Genomic DNA, 14170 nt, shown 5'->3' on the forward strand with positions numbered 1-14170 from the left:
TGTTGTACTTTCTTGTAGTATGTAAAAAATGCTTGTAACAGTTGACAGAAAAGTAAAATACAAGCAAAGGATTTTCCATTTTTACTGAGCATATGATAGTACCCTTTTTTTTAGAGCATTTACTTTGTTACACATTGATTTACAGCTAATGAGCTGGTTTTCCAGGGTATTCTGTTTGGTGAAACATTAGGATCCATCAGTAATGTAATCTTTTGTCAGACACAAGTGTGCGTCATCTGCAGGCAATTTAAACCAGCAGAGGCTAAGGAGGCCTGTGTAAAGATGTGAGCTGATCAATGCCATGCGTCACAACAGACTGACAATGAAACGTTTCCACTTCAACTGGGGAAACTCTTAACCAAAAATGATCTGCAATTACAAGTGGCTTCCCACAATCCTTTCTTGTTAAAACCTATAAAAAGACATGCCTTTCAGCTTCTCTGATCAGTAGACCAGTTCCACATGTGCTTATTTTAACAGCACGTACAGAACCTGCTACAATACAAGCACTGCACAGTAAAGGTGAAGTACATAACTCAGTTATAAAAATCTTAAAAACATTTCTGGTTTGAAAAGGGTGAAGGGATGAACTGCTCCCTCTTAATCCATGCAAGCTTTTCTAGAATGCTCAGGCTGCAACATTCACGACAACAGGTGCAGGTGTTAAAATGGCCCAGAATGCTGCAGTAATACAATGCAGTGTTAACAACCTATTAGGATAAATGGAACGCATGTGGGTATCTGTTTTTAATGTGTATTTCATCACCCATTAACTAGTATGCATGTATCCTACCACAAGCACTTGTTTTTCTTGATCTGCTTTCGCCCCCAAGGTCACACAAAGAGTCTTGGTTCCTTATCTCTCATTTGTAACCACCACACCACACTGCCTGCTGCGTTCATCAACACAGTGACATTAGAACTAGCCTCCTACCTTGACGAGAAGCTCGTAGCGAGGAATCCTCTGGACTGGCTTGATCATTAAGTCTGCGAGGGCTTGCTTCTCCTTGTTCTCTCTTGTGCATTGCTGCAAATTGAATATGGTGAGACGAAGGTGTTGTCAGAAAAGAAGCAGGATCTAGGGTCATTTCTTTTAGGTGTTTTAGAAACTGTTACAGAAAATCTTTAAGCTCCCATTCCTACTGTTTGTTACCTCCAGCTGAAGATGCATTTCCTTGGCGAAGGGGAATCACCGGTCTTCACGGTATGCTGGTCATACTTTACATAGTTTTCTATAGAGAACCACTTATCCAGCTGTGAGTAAGCTCAGTAGGGCATTCATTAGCTTATTGGGAGGATCAACATCTGGGAATATGAGTTGATGCCTGTCCTTTACGTGCATGTATTTCACTCTTACATTTTTACTGCTATAAAGAGAATCGTTTATCCAGTTGTCATAAAACTAAATTACGACATTCTTTACTACGAGTTGTAAAGCATCGGATCAGAATCAGCTCTAGCTTTGTACGTACAGTCATGGAGTTAAATCTTTTCTGACAGAGATCATTTGGGGGTTAAGGTACATTACCTGCAGACCAACAGGAAGTAGAGGGCTACTCCATAGCGGTGTACTTCCAGAGAGGTTTTGAAGTATGCTTCTTATTTGTATTTATACCAAGGCGGTGACTGGTGTATGCAACGACAACACAGTGAAACAGTGCCAGTCTACAGGTCTTCATTTGCTCTGAAAAGAGCTGTGTGTTCCCTGACTACAAATCATGCTCTGGTTACAAAGCTAGTGAGCTAACTCGGGCTTTCTGCCAAGATCGGCTTCCTTCCCAAAAACAAGCCTAAGTGAAACCCACTCGCCTCTAACCTGTCTCCTGATGGGAGAAGAGACCCATCTGAAGTCTCCATCCACGCAGTACTTGTTCTAAAATCGATGCCTCACATAATAACCAGGGTTAAAAGGTAGAAGCAGGTTCAAGGAGTTGCAGTTGGCCTTCGTGACCCACGACACAAACTGCTGTTGCGGAGTTGGCCAACAGATGGCACTGTTTCACAGAACTAGGAATGCATACCGAAATCTTGTTGTGTTGTATATTGTCAGTTTTGTCAAAGCAAAGCTTACCTCTAAAAACTTCAGAAACGCAGGTTTGGCCTCCTTGGCTATCCTCACAGCATCTTTGGCATTCAGGAAGTTATCGATGTACGCTGAATAAATATTCACAAGTATATCCTTTGAAAACTGTACAAAGCAAGAAAGGAAAGGCTTTTTCAATGAGTAAGTTATAAAAACAAAAGAGATTTTACTGCATATTGTACAGTTGGGATAAATGTAATATTTATTTTTAAATTACCAGGAATTACAACATACCTTGCATAGTATTTAAATATTAAATGACATTCAGTAGTGTAGACTGTATTAACATAACAGGGAAGATAAAGGAGGACAGCTATACTGTAGAATGACCAACAGGCAGGCTGATACTCAGATTTACCATTCTGGGAAAATACAGTACCATTACTCATTCATCACCAATTGATTTCCAATGCACCTCAACTCTCGAAACACAAGTACCGTAGACATGCGTTGAATACAACTGTCAGTGCTATCAACCACATGCTCTCCAGCTGAACAGAAACCAGTGATGCACGTGGCACAAAAGAAGAAGCATGAAGAATGCTAATAAAAGGAGAACTGGCTTCACTCTGGCACTGGTCCTGTGGGATCAAAGCACATTGTACAGTATATACACGACCACCCAACAAGTATGTATTAATGCAGTGAGACGCTTATTTCCCTTTTACCCCACAAGGCCCCCTTGCCTACTGAAGATCTTGCTATCCCTGAATAGATAGTTGTCCCCCAACCTCTTTTTAATAAAGATATGCTTCACTGAGTCTCACAAGTGTCTTCCTGAGGTGATGTGTAGTTCAAATGTTTGTCATAGAATTGTATTAATTTCTTTTAGTATTACTACATGTGCCAACATTGAGTGTATTATAGTGATGGATACAGAAACACTAATCTTGCATAACCTTACCAAAGGTAACATTAGGTAGTCCAAGATTAGTGCATTAGTTCAATGAAATGGTGTATGATCCAATAATGCATCAATCAAAAATCACTGGGGCAATGTAAATTAATTACAAACACACTACCTGATCAAACTGACAAAACCTTACCAGAAATGTTAGCTTTTAAATTGGATTTTGCAACTGAGAACAAGTCGTTGTGTGGTCAGTTTCACCAAGGTGAAATGGAGGTGAACCTGATAAAATGCATAATTATATTACTTAATTTGCGTCTTTGAACTTACTCTAACAGAGTTTCTTCCCACTGAATGTGTTTGCTTGGAATTACAGAGCAACATTCCTGCAATTCCTCTAGATAGCTTAGGGATGAAAATAAGACACCCATTGCTTTGCAGTTTAATCCATTCCTGATTTCACTACAGAGTTTAATGAGAAACACCTGAGCGTGTTACCAAAGGGGAGGCTACTTTTAAATAACAGGTCCCAGCTTTCATCACCTCTGAGCACCTCTCCAAACAAACTGGAATGACCTTTCAAACTTGGTAGTTACTGTGTAACTAACAAAGCAATGCTATCTTAGGCTACTGCCAGTATGTTACGCCTATTGTCCCAAATAGAGTACTGATTGGAGAGGAGATAAAATGACTGTTAATTTCTATAAAGTTTAAAACAGTTTGTGTGAACTCTATGGAGATTGAGAGTTGTCATGACAAAACTTTGCAAAAAAGTTCACGCGCCCTAGTCTCTGTAAGTCGCCTTGGATAAAGGCGTCTGCTAAATAAACTAATAATAATAATAATAATAATAATAATAATAATAATAATAATAATGGTCTTTCGAGTCTTGAAACACAATTCAACCCATTTCAACGAAATAATCCACTTAGAGTTCAGAAGTAGAAGTGTGACTTTTTATTATTAGTTAATACATCGTTAACTCCATAACCATTAAATAACCATTAACAACAATTAAACACAGTTGTGAAAATGTCAGTAAGATAGTTTTCAACAGTTTTTGAACAAAGAAAAAAACTAAAACTGTAGCTGGACACAATGATATATTGGAGATTCACATTTTAGTGTGAAAGTGGTACATGCCATTTGAAATGTCAGTATGACTTTAAATATTAAAGGCGGACTGGATGGTGGCAGACATATTCTCTATATAATTGGCTAAAGAGCTAAACCCGCAGGGTCAAAATGTCAACCACTAATCACATTCATCAGCCACTAGAGGGAGTCTACTGCATTGCACGAGCAGCAGTTGGATAGAATCACTATTAACTGTATATCAAATGGAACTTGAAATGTGACAGGCCTGTTTCTCTATTAGAGCAATAAAATACCACTGACTTCTAATAATTAACAAGAAAAACAACAACCGCACAATTGCAAAAAAAAAGAAAATCTAAACCCCAATAATAACTAATTGTAGAAAAATCAGTTGTGCATTTCACAATACCTACCTTACTAAAACAGACAGCGAGATCACACAATGTTATAGACCCGTGCCAGAAAGCTGCTTAAGCATTCAGAGCACACCTTTCAATCACACCACCTGCGCTCTGCTCTGACAGTCTTTTAGAAAACCCACTCAGCTGTGCACACCAGCCATTCAAGCCCCATCAGAACTCGGACACATTCATCAGCAGCATCTTAATCTAGATCTTGGCAGACCAACACATTCCTGGGGAATCCCTGTTCTCGTTCCGCTAATGAAAAGCTCTTGATAATGTTCAGCGTATGTCGCTGTTTATTAGGGTCCAGGCGACTGGTGCAAAAAAGGCAATTTCTGCTTGTATTATCCTGGTAGCAAGACAGATTCAATGGAAGCGAACAATTACATTTCTCTTTAATGGGTCACTACACATGCTTTCCATGTTCAAAGGTGTTAATTGAGGTGGAGACATAAAGGCAGACCTAAGACCTTGTATTGTGAAGGTAGTTCCACCTGCACTGTTGTAAAGATTAGTTTTAGAAAACCCTCAGACAGATCTTTATGTGTTTTACAACACTGTAGTGCAGGTGAGTTGGAGTTGTGAGCATTTTCTTCTCAATGGTCCTCCAATCAACAAAGCCGTCTACTCCACCTTTCAGACGCACACACTTAGGTGTTTTCTTACAGTGACTCAGAGATTACACATGCAGACCACATTACTTACTGTAGTTAGTTTTGAAATGGGCTACTTGACGAGTGACAATCTGCTCATGAATCTGACAGTATACTGTGTACCACTTCAGGGGTTAGACAACATATTAGGAAACACTTACAGCCCAGGCCATATTGAAATAGCTCATAACCCCTCCTTAATGTTAATGGCTCTACTTTTAGTAAGAGGGGGAGACTTGCAAGGGCCTGTTCTCCATATCGCTTTTATTTTTCATGAAATGTCATTTGTAATTTGTGTGGACTTGAATAAGGAAGCACCTGCCATCAACCCTCTATCAAGTCTGTAAGGTCTGTCTGGTCTGCTGTCTTGCACACTGCTACTGAAACTAGCAGAAGATCAGCCTGTTTTTTAACATCAGAATACATGTCAGGAATGCCATTTGCATTACATACACAACTAATACGCCATGTGAGGGTCAATTACATCAAAGTGTGTGCCACATATGGAACTGATGAACTAGTTGGGGGGGGGGGGTGGTGGTGGTGGTGGAGGATGTGTCAGGGGCAGTAATGTCACTTGGGCAGGGGGTCCGGGGGTTCAGGAATGGGGAACATCAGCAGGATGAAAATGTAAACTAGCTTACCGACTCGGTGAGCAGGTCCCCCACTTTCTGCTTGGCATGCCAGTCATGGACGCACACCAGGACCTGCTCCAGGAACTGCTCGTGGTGCTCCAGGATCTCTGGGATCTGGAAGAACATCTCATCCACCAGAGAGGGGTCGCATATGAACGAGTTCTCTGGCTGCTTCAGAGGCCTCATGTATCCCTGAAAACATGCAGTATGAACACCGCTCTCATTAACACCCTGTGCCAAGCTGAACACACGGACATGCTTCAGGTTAGTTTGATAAGCTACTAAATGTTTAGACAATCACCAAATCACTTACTGCATACACTTTTTGACAAAACATTTTTAAAGGATATAGATGGATTTTTTTTGTTGCATCCAATAAGGTCTCCCAAACCAGGAATAACTGCAGGATGTGTTTCCATGGAAACAGGCTGACTCATGTTGAAGGGCCAACGTGTATAATCAAATGGGACTGCTGTATCCACTGTAATATGGAGACCGTGGAGGATTTTGACAATATGGGCTTACAGCATAGGGTTAAATGTTAACTGAATAAATGAGAAGCGCTGAATTCTTTGGTGACCCATTGCAGGTTATATAACTGTATAGAACATCAACAGGAGTAGTCCGTAGTTTCTCAAATTAGAATCAGGATTGAGATGCTTGTTTGCAGCTATTTAAACAGTAGGGAAGGGTCCTTATACAGAAACATAACCACTTAGCAGAGAATAAGAGGGTATAATGGTTCTCTTGCGTCAGCATCCAAAGAAAGATCCTCTAGGTGTCTGGGACGAGTCTTTTGAGTGTTTCACAGTAACTGAGCAAAATATTCAGGAAAATACACCTTTCACAGCTGTAGCATTTTCTATGTAAAATGAATCAAATGTACATGGACAAATAGGTATATTTCCTAGACTGCAGTCTTCAGTTTTTAAAAGGGTTTGTGATGTTATAGTCCAGGTCAAGGTCTCAAATTTTGAAATCAAGCCTGAAAGAGCGAATTGGTAGAACATATTCTTCTCGTTGTTTCAATTCAGTTTTATACCTTTTCTAACTTCACTCAGCACATCTGTCTGACTTTTTAAACCTCAGACCAAACCTTAAACTGCTCCCGTTGCCTCAATATAGTTCTCAGAATGCAATCTAAACTCTATTTACATCTGATGCAGCACAGTGTATCCATCAACCTGCCCCCCCCGCCACCCCCCACCCCCACCCCCCCCCACAACACTGCCTCTAGTGGATGTCAGAAATACCACTTTTGTTCTATGTGGCATTACAGTATGGCCACTAGGGGCAGTGTTACAGGGGGGCAGGTTAATGGTTACACCCTAGTGTCATATAGGTAAACACTATAGGGAGCACTATACACTATTGCATGATGTTATCGCCACTTCCTGCCGTAGTCATTGCCTGACCATATTTGCAATGCCTCCTCTAATCACTGTTGTCTCATATTTTTTAAAACAGGACCCACAGATCATAAATCAAATAAAACAAATAGTCAAATTGGTAAGATGCCAGCCAGCCACAAAAGTAGAACGAAATAGCTTGTTCCATCATCACAGCTTACATGCACATGTAGCACCATCAAAAAAGGTTGTATGTTTTGATAAGCAACGCTGGCTAGTTGCCTTAGTTTTGCATGCAGGAGTTACAGCTGACAAGTTAATGGTTTTTAAAATGTTCAGTGATTACATATAATGGCATCCCAGTAATTTGTGGCTGATAACTATCTATGAGAAGAGAAAAAAAAAAGACCCAATGAAAAACCAGGCACTTAATTTTTTGTCAGTCATTGCTGGCTTGCTGTCATGCCTGATTACAGAAAGACAGAGCCTTATGCTTCTCATCCATTTTGAGTCTGGAGGCCAAGGCACATGACTGGAGCCAAGGAGTAGGTAAGCACACACCACCATTGTCTAAATCAAGCAATTCATAATGCGTTTTTTGTTTTACTATGGCCTTACTTAACTCAGTCTTTAATCACATTACAGCATTAATATTAAAAATGTGAGAATCAGCTGAACAGGCCAACTGGTGCCTTTGAACAGATGCTTTTTTTCAACAGGTGTTTCTTTTTTTTGCACTTTGTATGAGAGGAGAGAAAATAAAAAAAATTAAACATCTTATTTTTTCTGCACAATTGCACTTATTCAGTTCAACATTTCATCCCTTGAACTTCAGCAACACCACCATGAGTCCTTGAATTTATGTCAGCGTGCTTATGCCATTTGAAACACAGTACTAAAAGAAACATAATAAATTAAATGTTTTGACTAGACTTGAGTGTTTACGTCTTATGGATGATAGTGTGCTGCTCCACTCATTACTTCTCAGTGCTATATGAGAAAATATTCAGTCATTCGTCTGTCTTTTAGTTTTAGTAAGGCGAGTAGGCGCAAGACGGGGGATGTACTTATGTAAAAACTAAGACGTGTTTATTTATCATTACATAAAATTACTGGAAAACCTATGATATTTCAAATAAATATGTTGCCCTCCCTGTGTTTTTTATATATATAAAAGTGCTGGTTGAAACTAAAATCTGGAACCATGTACTAAATGAAGGGGAAGGCCCTGCAACACTGCTCGCTGAAGATGCTGAAAGTTAGACTCACAGGCAAACAATAAGAGTTTGTATCCATAAAACTGCCATTGGAAAGTTTTAATAATTACGTGTGTTGTTGAAGAAATAAAACAATACCTGGCAAGCAATAGTGGAAAGAAATACCCTACTTTTGGTGTTAAAAAACAAACAAACATTTACCTCCCAACTGTTCAGAAGAGGCCCTGGTTGACAAATTGCTCTGTGGATGCTTAACAGTCAATGGAATGAGAAGTAAAAGAACCACATTTTTCAACACAAAATACCCCCCAAAAAACAAGAAACACGGCACGTTTTAAAGATGCAGTCAGTTTTCAGACACAGCCCAGGGTGCTAAACTGGATTGCATACAAGGGATAAATGAGCAGCAGAGGCCTTTTTTGAGGCCTAATTTAAAGAGAAAAATTGGTATGGGTCAGATATATCAAATGTATCTAAACTAGGGGTTTAAATCGATTAATGATAATAAACCTGTGGTCTTTGATCGATTAAAAAAATAACGGATGGATTATTCTTGTCTACAGGTACTGGAGTGCTGTATAAAAAAAACAGCGTGCGAAAAAATAAATCTTGAAAAACGGCGGAAGGTATTTCTAAAGATCTTGGCAAATAAGCAACTGGAAGGTATGTCAGGATGAAGAAAAAAAGGCTGCAACCCGCAACATTTGCTCATCGGTGCCTTCCTTTCATGGCAGTACTACAAGTGTACTGTATCATCTTAGTCGCATGTAAGCTGATTAAAAACACCAACAAAAGCCGCAGGCTTGGGCCCTCTGTGTCGCCTGCTTCCTTCTTCAGTGGGGGGGTGGGGCAGTTACCAAGCAACTCATAATTTAAGTGACATAAAAACAAATTATTTAGTAGTTTAGGTAAAATGACTTGACCAGTCTGTGTAAGCTTAATAAAGGTGATGACTATTATGTTTTAAATACACTAAGGCATGGAAAAACTGAATGTATGTATGTGTGTGTGTATATATTTGTATAAAACAGAAACCACAATATCAAAGAGGCAGCTCAGGAAATGCTCATTACCAGCTGAAATTGATTTAGGTGTGCATTTGTATCTATTTACTGGATAGCCAGTGTACTTTGTGACAGGTTATTTTAATAACACTATCTGAAAGTCAAATAGTAATGAAGCACCCTTAACGTCAGTTAGTTAATTTGATTTTTATTTTGAGTCAGCTGTGAGAGAAACATGCTCTCTCCCTAGCACTTAATATCATACGTTGAGGTGAGGTTAAAAGCTCTATAGCCACGAATGCAGACGATGCCTGGCTCTTTTGCATACTTTTTAAGATGCTCACTTGCGGTGTGCATTGACGCCGGTTCAGGCCCAGCCACACCCTGCAACATCGGTGGCTTGTCCCAGCTCACGTACAAAATCTGTATGAATCAAATATTTAACATTTCCATTAACACCAAGTTGATCTTGTACAGAAATACTGTACTGTATCTTGGTTTATAGAATCAGGAGGCAAAACTTGATCTTAAATTACTGGGATCCCGAGACCCCTAGAATCTGCAGAGCTTGCCAAGTATATATTTATTGAAATTGAACGAAAGGTGGTCTTGGGTGGTTATGAGACAGGGTTTAGGATATTTACAGGCAATATATATTTTTAACGGTTTGTTCATGAAATATATAATGGCTTTGGTTTGTACACAAATGGTAGCAAATGTGACCTGCAAGACTGTCATATTTACAATGGGAAGCAGCTGTTTTGTCAAGAACAAAGTGCTGTTATGTGGATTTTCTTTGTTATAATTTCTTTTACAAAAAGTGAATAGAAGAGACAGAATTAGCAAGTTTTTTTTAAGCCCACTACTGAGCTAGTAAGAGTCCCTAACATTGTTGCTGTGACAACTGTGTATGTCACCACTCCTTTATAAATCAACGAATCAAATGGCTTCTCATGCTCGTTTTACAATGGATAACATTTACAAGACAGTTACATAACATTTTTACAGGCTTCTTCCACATTCTATACCTACCACTCAACTAACATAAAAAAATGCTTGCTACTGCTGTAAAATAGATTCTTAGTATTAATGGCAGAATTTCTATATTAGTTTTAGAAGGGGTCCAATTGAATATGCACAGAACGCTACACAGATTGCATATAAAATAAAATAAAATGTTTCGTGGTTTGTTTAACAATGCAGAAAGTAACACACAGTACATCAGCAGCAGCTTAAAAAAAAAAAAATCGGAAGATTTCAATGTAATATCAATTTATTAAAGATTCGTGCTTGACAACATCCTCCTGCCATAAAAAAAGACAGAATGCACACAGAATGTTAATGTAATAGAGCTCAGCAGTCAAGCAGTCTATAGCACTAACCTGCACTACAGTCCTTAGAGACACTTTCCTCTCTATGGCAAGCTCATTGTTAACTGCTGTCCTCCAGGTACGTTTCTAAAGACCTGCCTAGTACTAAAGATCAAATGTGGAAAACTGCAAGAGTATATTCTAAAGCTGTATATGAAGAACATTCTGTTGAATTGGCATCTCAGCCCATTGAATGAACCACAAACCATACGGTTGAAAGACGAACGTCTCACTGTTTACCTAAAGAACAAGCTCTGTACTCGAGAGGCAAGTACAAGTTTCATGCGGATGTAAGTATTATTCACTCATCTGCCACGAGGAGGAGTTTCAGCACAACATGTACCCTGTTCTTTTGAAGAATGTTACAAGAAGTATACTCCATGTAGTGTCATGTTTATGAATTCATTTAAGAATTCCTGTACAAGGACATTGACTAGTTACCTTGACCTGTGCAAGCATTTAAAGACAAGTTCAGGGTTACCTTTAAATGGGGTGTAAATTGTGAATTTACTGGCTGCCACAATATTCTCTGCTAATGCCTAAAGAGAACCTTTTTGATAATGAGGCGCCAAAAGGATAACAGGTTGCACTCTTAAAAGCAACCCAATACCCAAGCAGAGAAATATAAGTAGGATAGCCCAGCCCTTACCTGAATTAAAGTGCGTAGCGACTCCACGTAGGACTGTTCTGTGTCGAGCAGAGTCATCATAACATGCTTTCTCATATCCTGAGGAGAGAAAAACACAAGCAGGTCAGGAGAAACATTGTCTTCTAATGACTTCTCATGAGTGAAATGCAAAATAACTTTGGTTGTCCAGGACAACTTACTTCAAACATATTCTGCCATCAAGGATGAGCCAACTGTGATTAACCATCTATATTTCCAGTAGAGTTACATAGCTGTTATATAGCAAATACAGCTGAAACCAAAACAGAGACTTACTATCGAGATATACTACAGCATTCCTTTCAGGTCTGCAGTGCCGAGTGCCAATATGTGGCTGTTTGAGCACCTGCATGGAATTGGCTTTGGTGATGTATAATGCCTTGGTTCTTGAGGAGTAGTATGTTGTAAATAAAGTATGTTTTATTTTGAACAGCTTCTGTCATTGTAGACGCCAATCCAAGGACTGAATTCAGCACAGACTACAATGACATGTTCTTTCAGCAAACCCCATGAGCCCTATTATGAAGCACATTCAAATACTGGACCATCTTTTCTGATATTTTTAAAATGAAAAAAACAACTCGGCATAACAATTGGGCTGTTTCTCCCTACAGCTAAGTTTCTTTCAGATAAAATGGAAGCACTTTGTACTTGCATCAAAATCTCACCCAATAAGCCTATTTTTTGGCAAGAATCTTGATAGAAGATCCCCTAAAATTTGTAACACTGTGCTGGACTCGGCAGACTGAATATTTTCAACTTGCATCCCAATATGTACACACAAGAAAAGTCTAAGAGATTATATATATATAATGTCTTGCAGCAGTACTAAAAAGAAAATACATTCTCTTTTATTAGCCATTGTCTCAAGACCCTCTGAATTATTAAACCGAATGCTCAAAACCGCAGCTGTTGAACTCACATTGGAAGAAAAATGTAACACATAGACTTGGAAGACACAGCTAAGGAGTATCACCCACAGGACACAGCAATTGCAAGTGTAGTACTAGGAATGATCCTTTGTTACAAGATAATGTATAATAGGGTTTGTCTTTCTAGTTAAAATGAAATATAATGTACAGAAGGCATCAATTTCTGCTGACTAATGTGCTAAATGAAATTAATTAGTGTTAGTGTCAGATCTCCTGCCCAATGTCTCCCTGCATTAAACTGTGCTTGTTTTTTTCCCTCTGGCAACAAATTAGGTTTGGTCTCCAGGGAGCAACACACAGCTCATCCCTGAGACGTCAGCATGGTTCGCAGGGCTGTCAGACATTCTGGGAATGCATTTGTATTAGCACAGGAAACTGTCAGCCTGTGGGAACCTCGGCTCGTTAGCGGAGGCTCATCCAAGCACTCCCAGCCTGTCACTTCACTGGCAAGAGAATGGTAAAGCAGTCCGTCAACTCACAAGCAGAATCAGCAACAACATGCATCCCACAACTGATAACCTTGGTAGGATGTGCAAAGACATTGGATCACTCACCCTTACTGACTACAACTACCACTATATTATTACTATTATTGTAAACCCTGGATATTGTTAGTTTATGGCATTACCCACATACTTTCTGAACTTTACTTCTAATAAAAGGTCATATTATTACTGTAAATGCATGGAATGTTTTTTGGCTGGTTCTCAAGCTGGCCTTGGTTTTGAGGTATTTCCTGTAAGGGTTATTGAGATTTATACTGAAGAGTTAAATGCATGTACCCTGCACTAGGTTAAAGTGCTCCATTTCCTTTCTCTCAGGTAGTCTGTCAGGTCTTCACTTCCCAAGTCATCTCACCTCAGCAGTGTCCTCCAGAGTCAAAGCATGTCATGTCCTGAAAGCATGTCAGTTATAGGGAATGAAGCTAGTTGGTTAAATGACAGGAAAGACGGTGTTGATGGGGTGGGGACATTTTAACACTGACCAAGGAAGTGCAACACTACCTAAAATCCTGGCTTGCAAACAGATTTCTGCAACACAATACAGTACCAGATAATGGGCTTGAAATGAAATATACATTTACTGTAATGTGCTTCTTTCAAAACTGATGATCCTGCAGTGCTTAGTCTTTCCATAGATTTTATTAGCAGCAATCGCTTTAAGGGGGAGGTACTCCTTGAGCAGCATGGTGAAGCTCACATTGCTGCAGCCTGTGCTTTACCTGTTCCGTGCAAACATAGAAAAACTATGCAGAGATTAAAAAAAGAAATACAAAAAAAAAAAACATCTGCCTGGTGCTAAGTGAATGCTCTGAAGTTCTCTCTCAGTATGAGGGACGCGGTTGTTGCAACGCTCCCCCGAGTGTCTTTTAACACCACCTGACTGTGCTGTGCATCTGCGTGTTGAGGTTATTGACTCTGCAGTCAGAGACGCATTGGGAGATTAGCACAGGTAGGTGGAGGCCATGGAATAAAAGCCAAAACCCATTAACGTTAAAAGCTCCTCAGCGGCAACACAATGGCGTTTAGAAACAGAACAATGGCCAATTCTGTTTGAATGCTTTGCGGTTCGGTTTGTATCGCTCTCCTACTCATCATCTTTTTATATAATTTGCATAACTTCATGCAGCAAAAGACACCTTGACTGATCTGTATTAATTATGTATACAGCAGGCAAATAGAACTACTGTAAAGAGAAACCCCCTGACTGTCAAAGCATGTAACCAACACAATATTTAAGGAATGGCAATAAAAAAGAGAATAATTGAAAACACAAGAAACTGTAAGGAAACTGTAAAAACTAAAAAAATGTCTTTTGAAGCTACTGTACCTACTCTTTAATTATACGATTACATTACAACAGACCATTGGGTTTTAAAAAAGACCAGGATACTGTATAACCCTATCT

The 14170-nt window shown here is 39.3% G+C and overlaps 1 protein-coding gene across 1 annotated transcript in view; it reads right to left on the reverse strand.

Moving 5' to 3' along the window:
• Nucleotides 1-14170, reverse strand: part of LOC117407232 (rho guanine nucleotide exchange factor 17-like) — a 94768-nt gene that overhangs the window by 14210 nt on the left and 66388 nt on the right. Inside the window, exons 2-5 of the mRNA XM_059031019.1 lie at nt 11313-11390; nt 5733-5915; nt 2072-2188; nt 935-1027 (exon numbers count right to left, since the gene is read on the reverse strand). Coding sequence (XP_058887002.1) covers nt 935-1027; nt 2072-2188; nt 5733-5915; nt 11313-11390 — 471 coding nt within the window. The remainder of the gene's footprint in view (nt 1-934; nt 1028-2071; nt 2189-5732; nt 5916-11312; nt 11391-14170) is intronic.

This window comes from Acipenser ruthenus, chromosome 9 (assembly GCF_902713425.1).
Source record: "Acipenser ruthenus chromosome 9, fAciRut3.2 maternal haplotype, whole genome shotgun sequence".
Lineage (NCBI taxonomy): Eukaryota > Metazoa > Chordata > Actinopteri > Acipenseriformes > Acipenseridae > Acipenser > Acipenser ruthenus.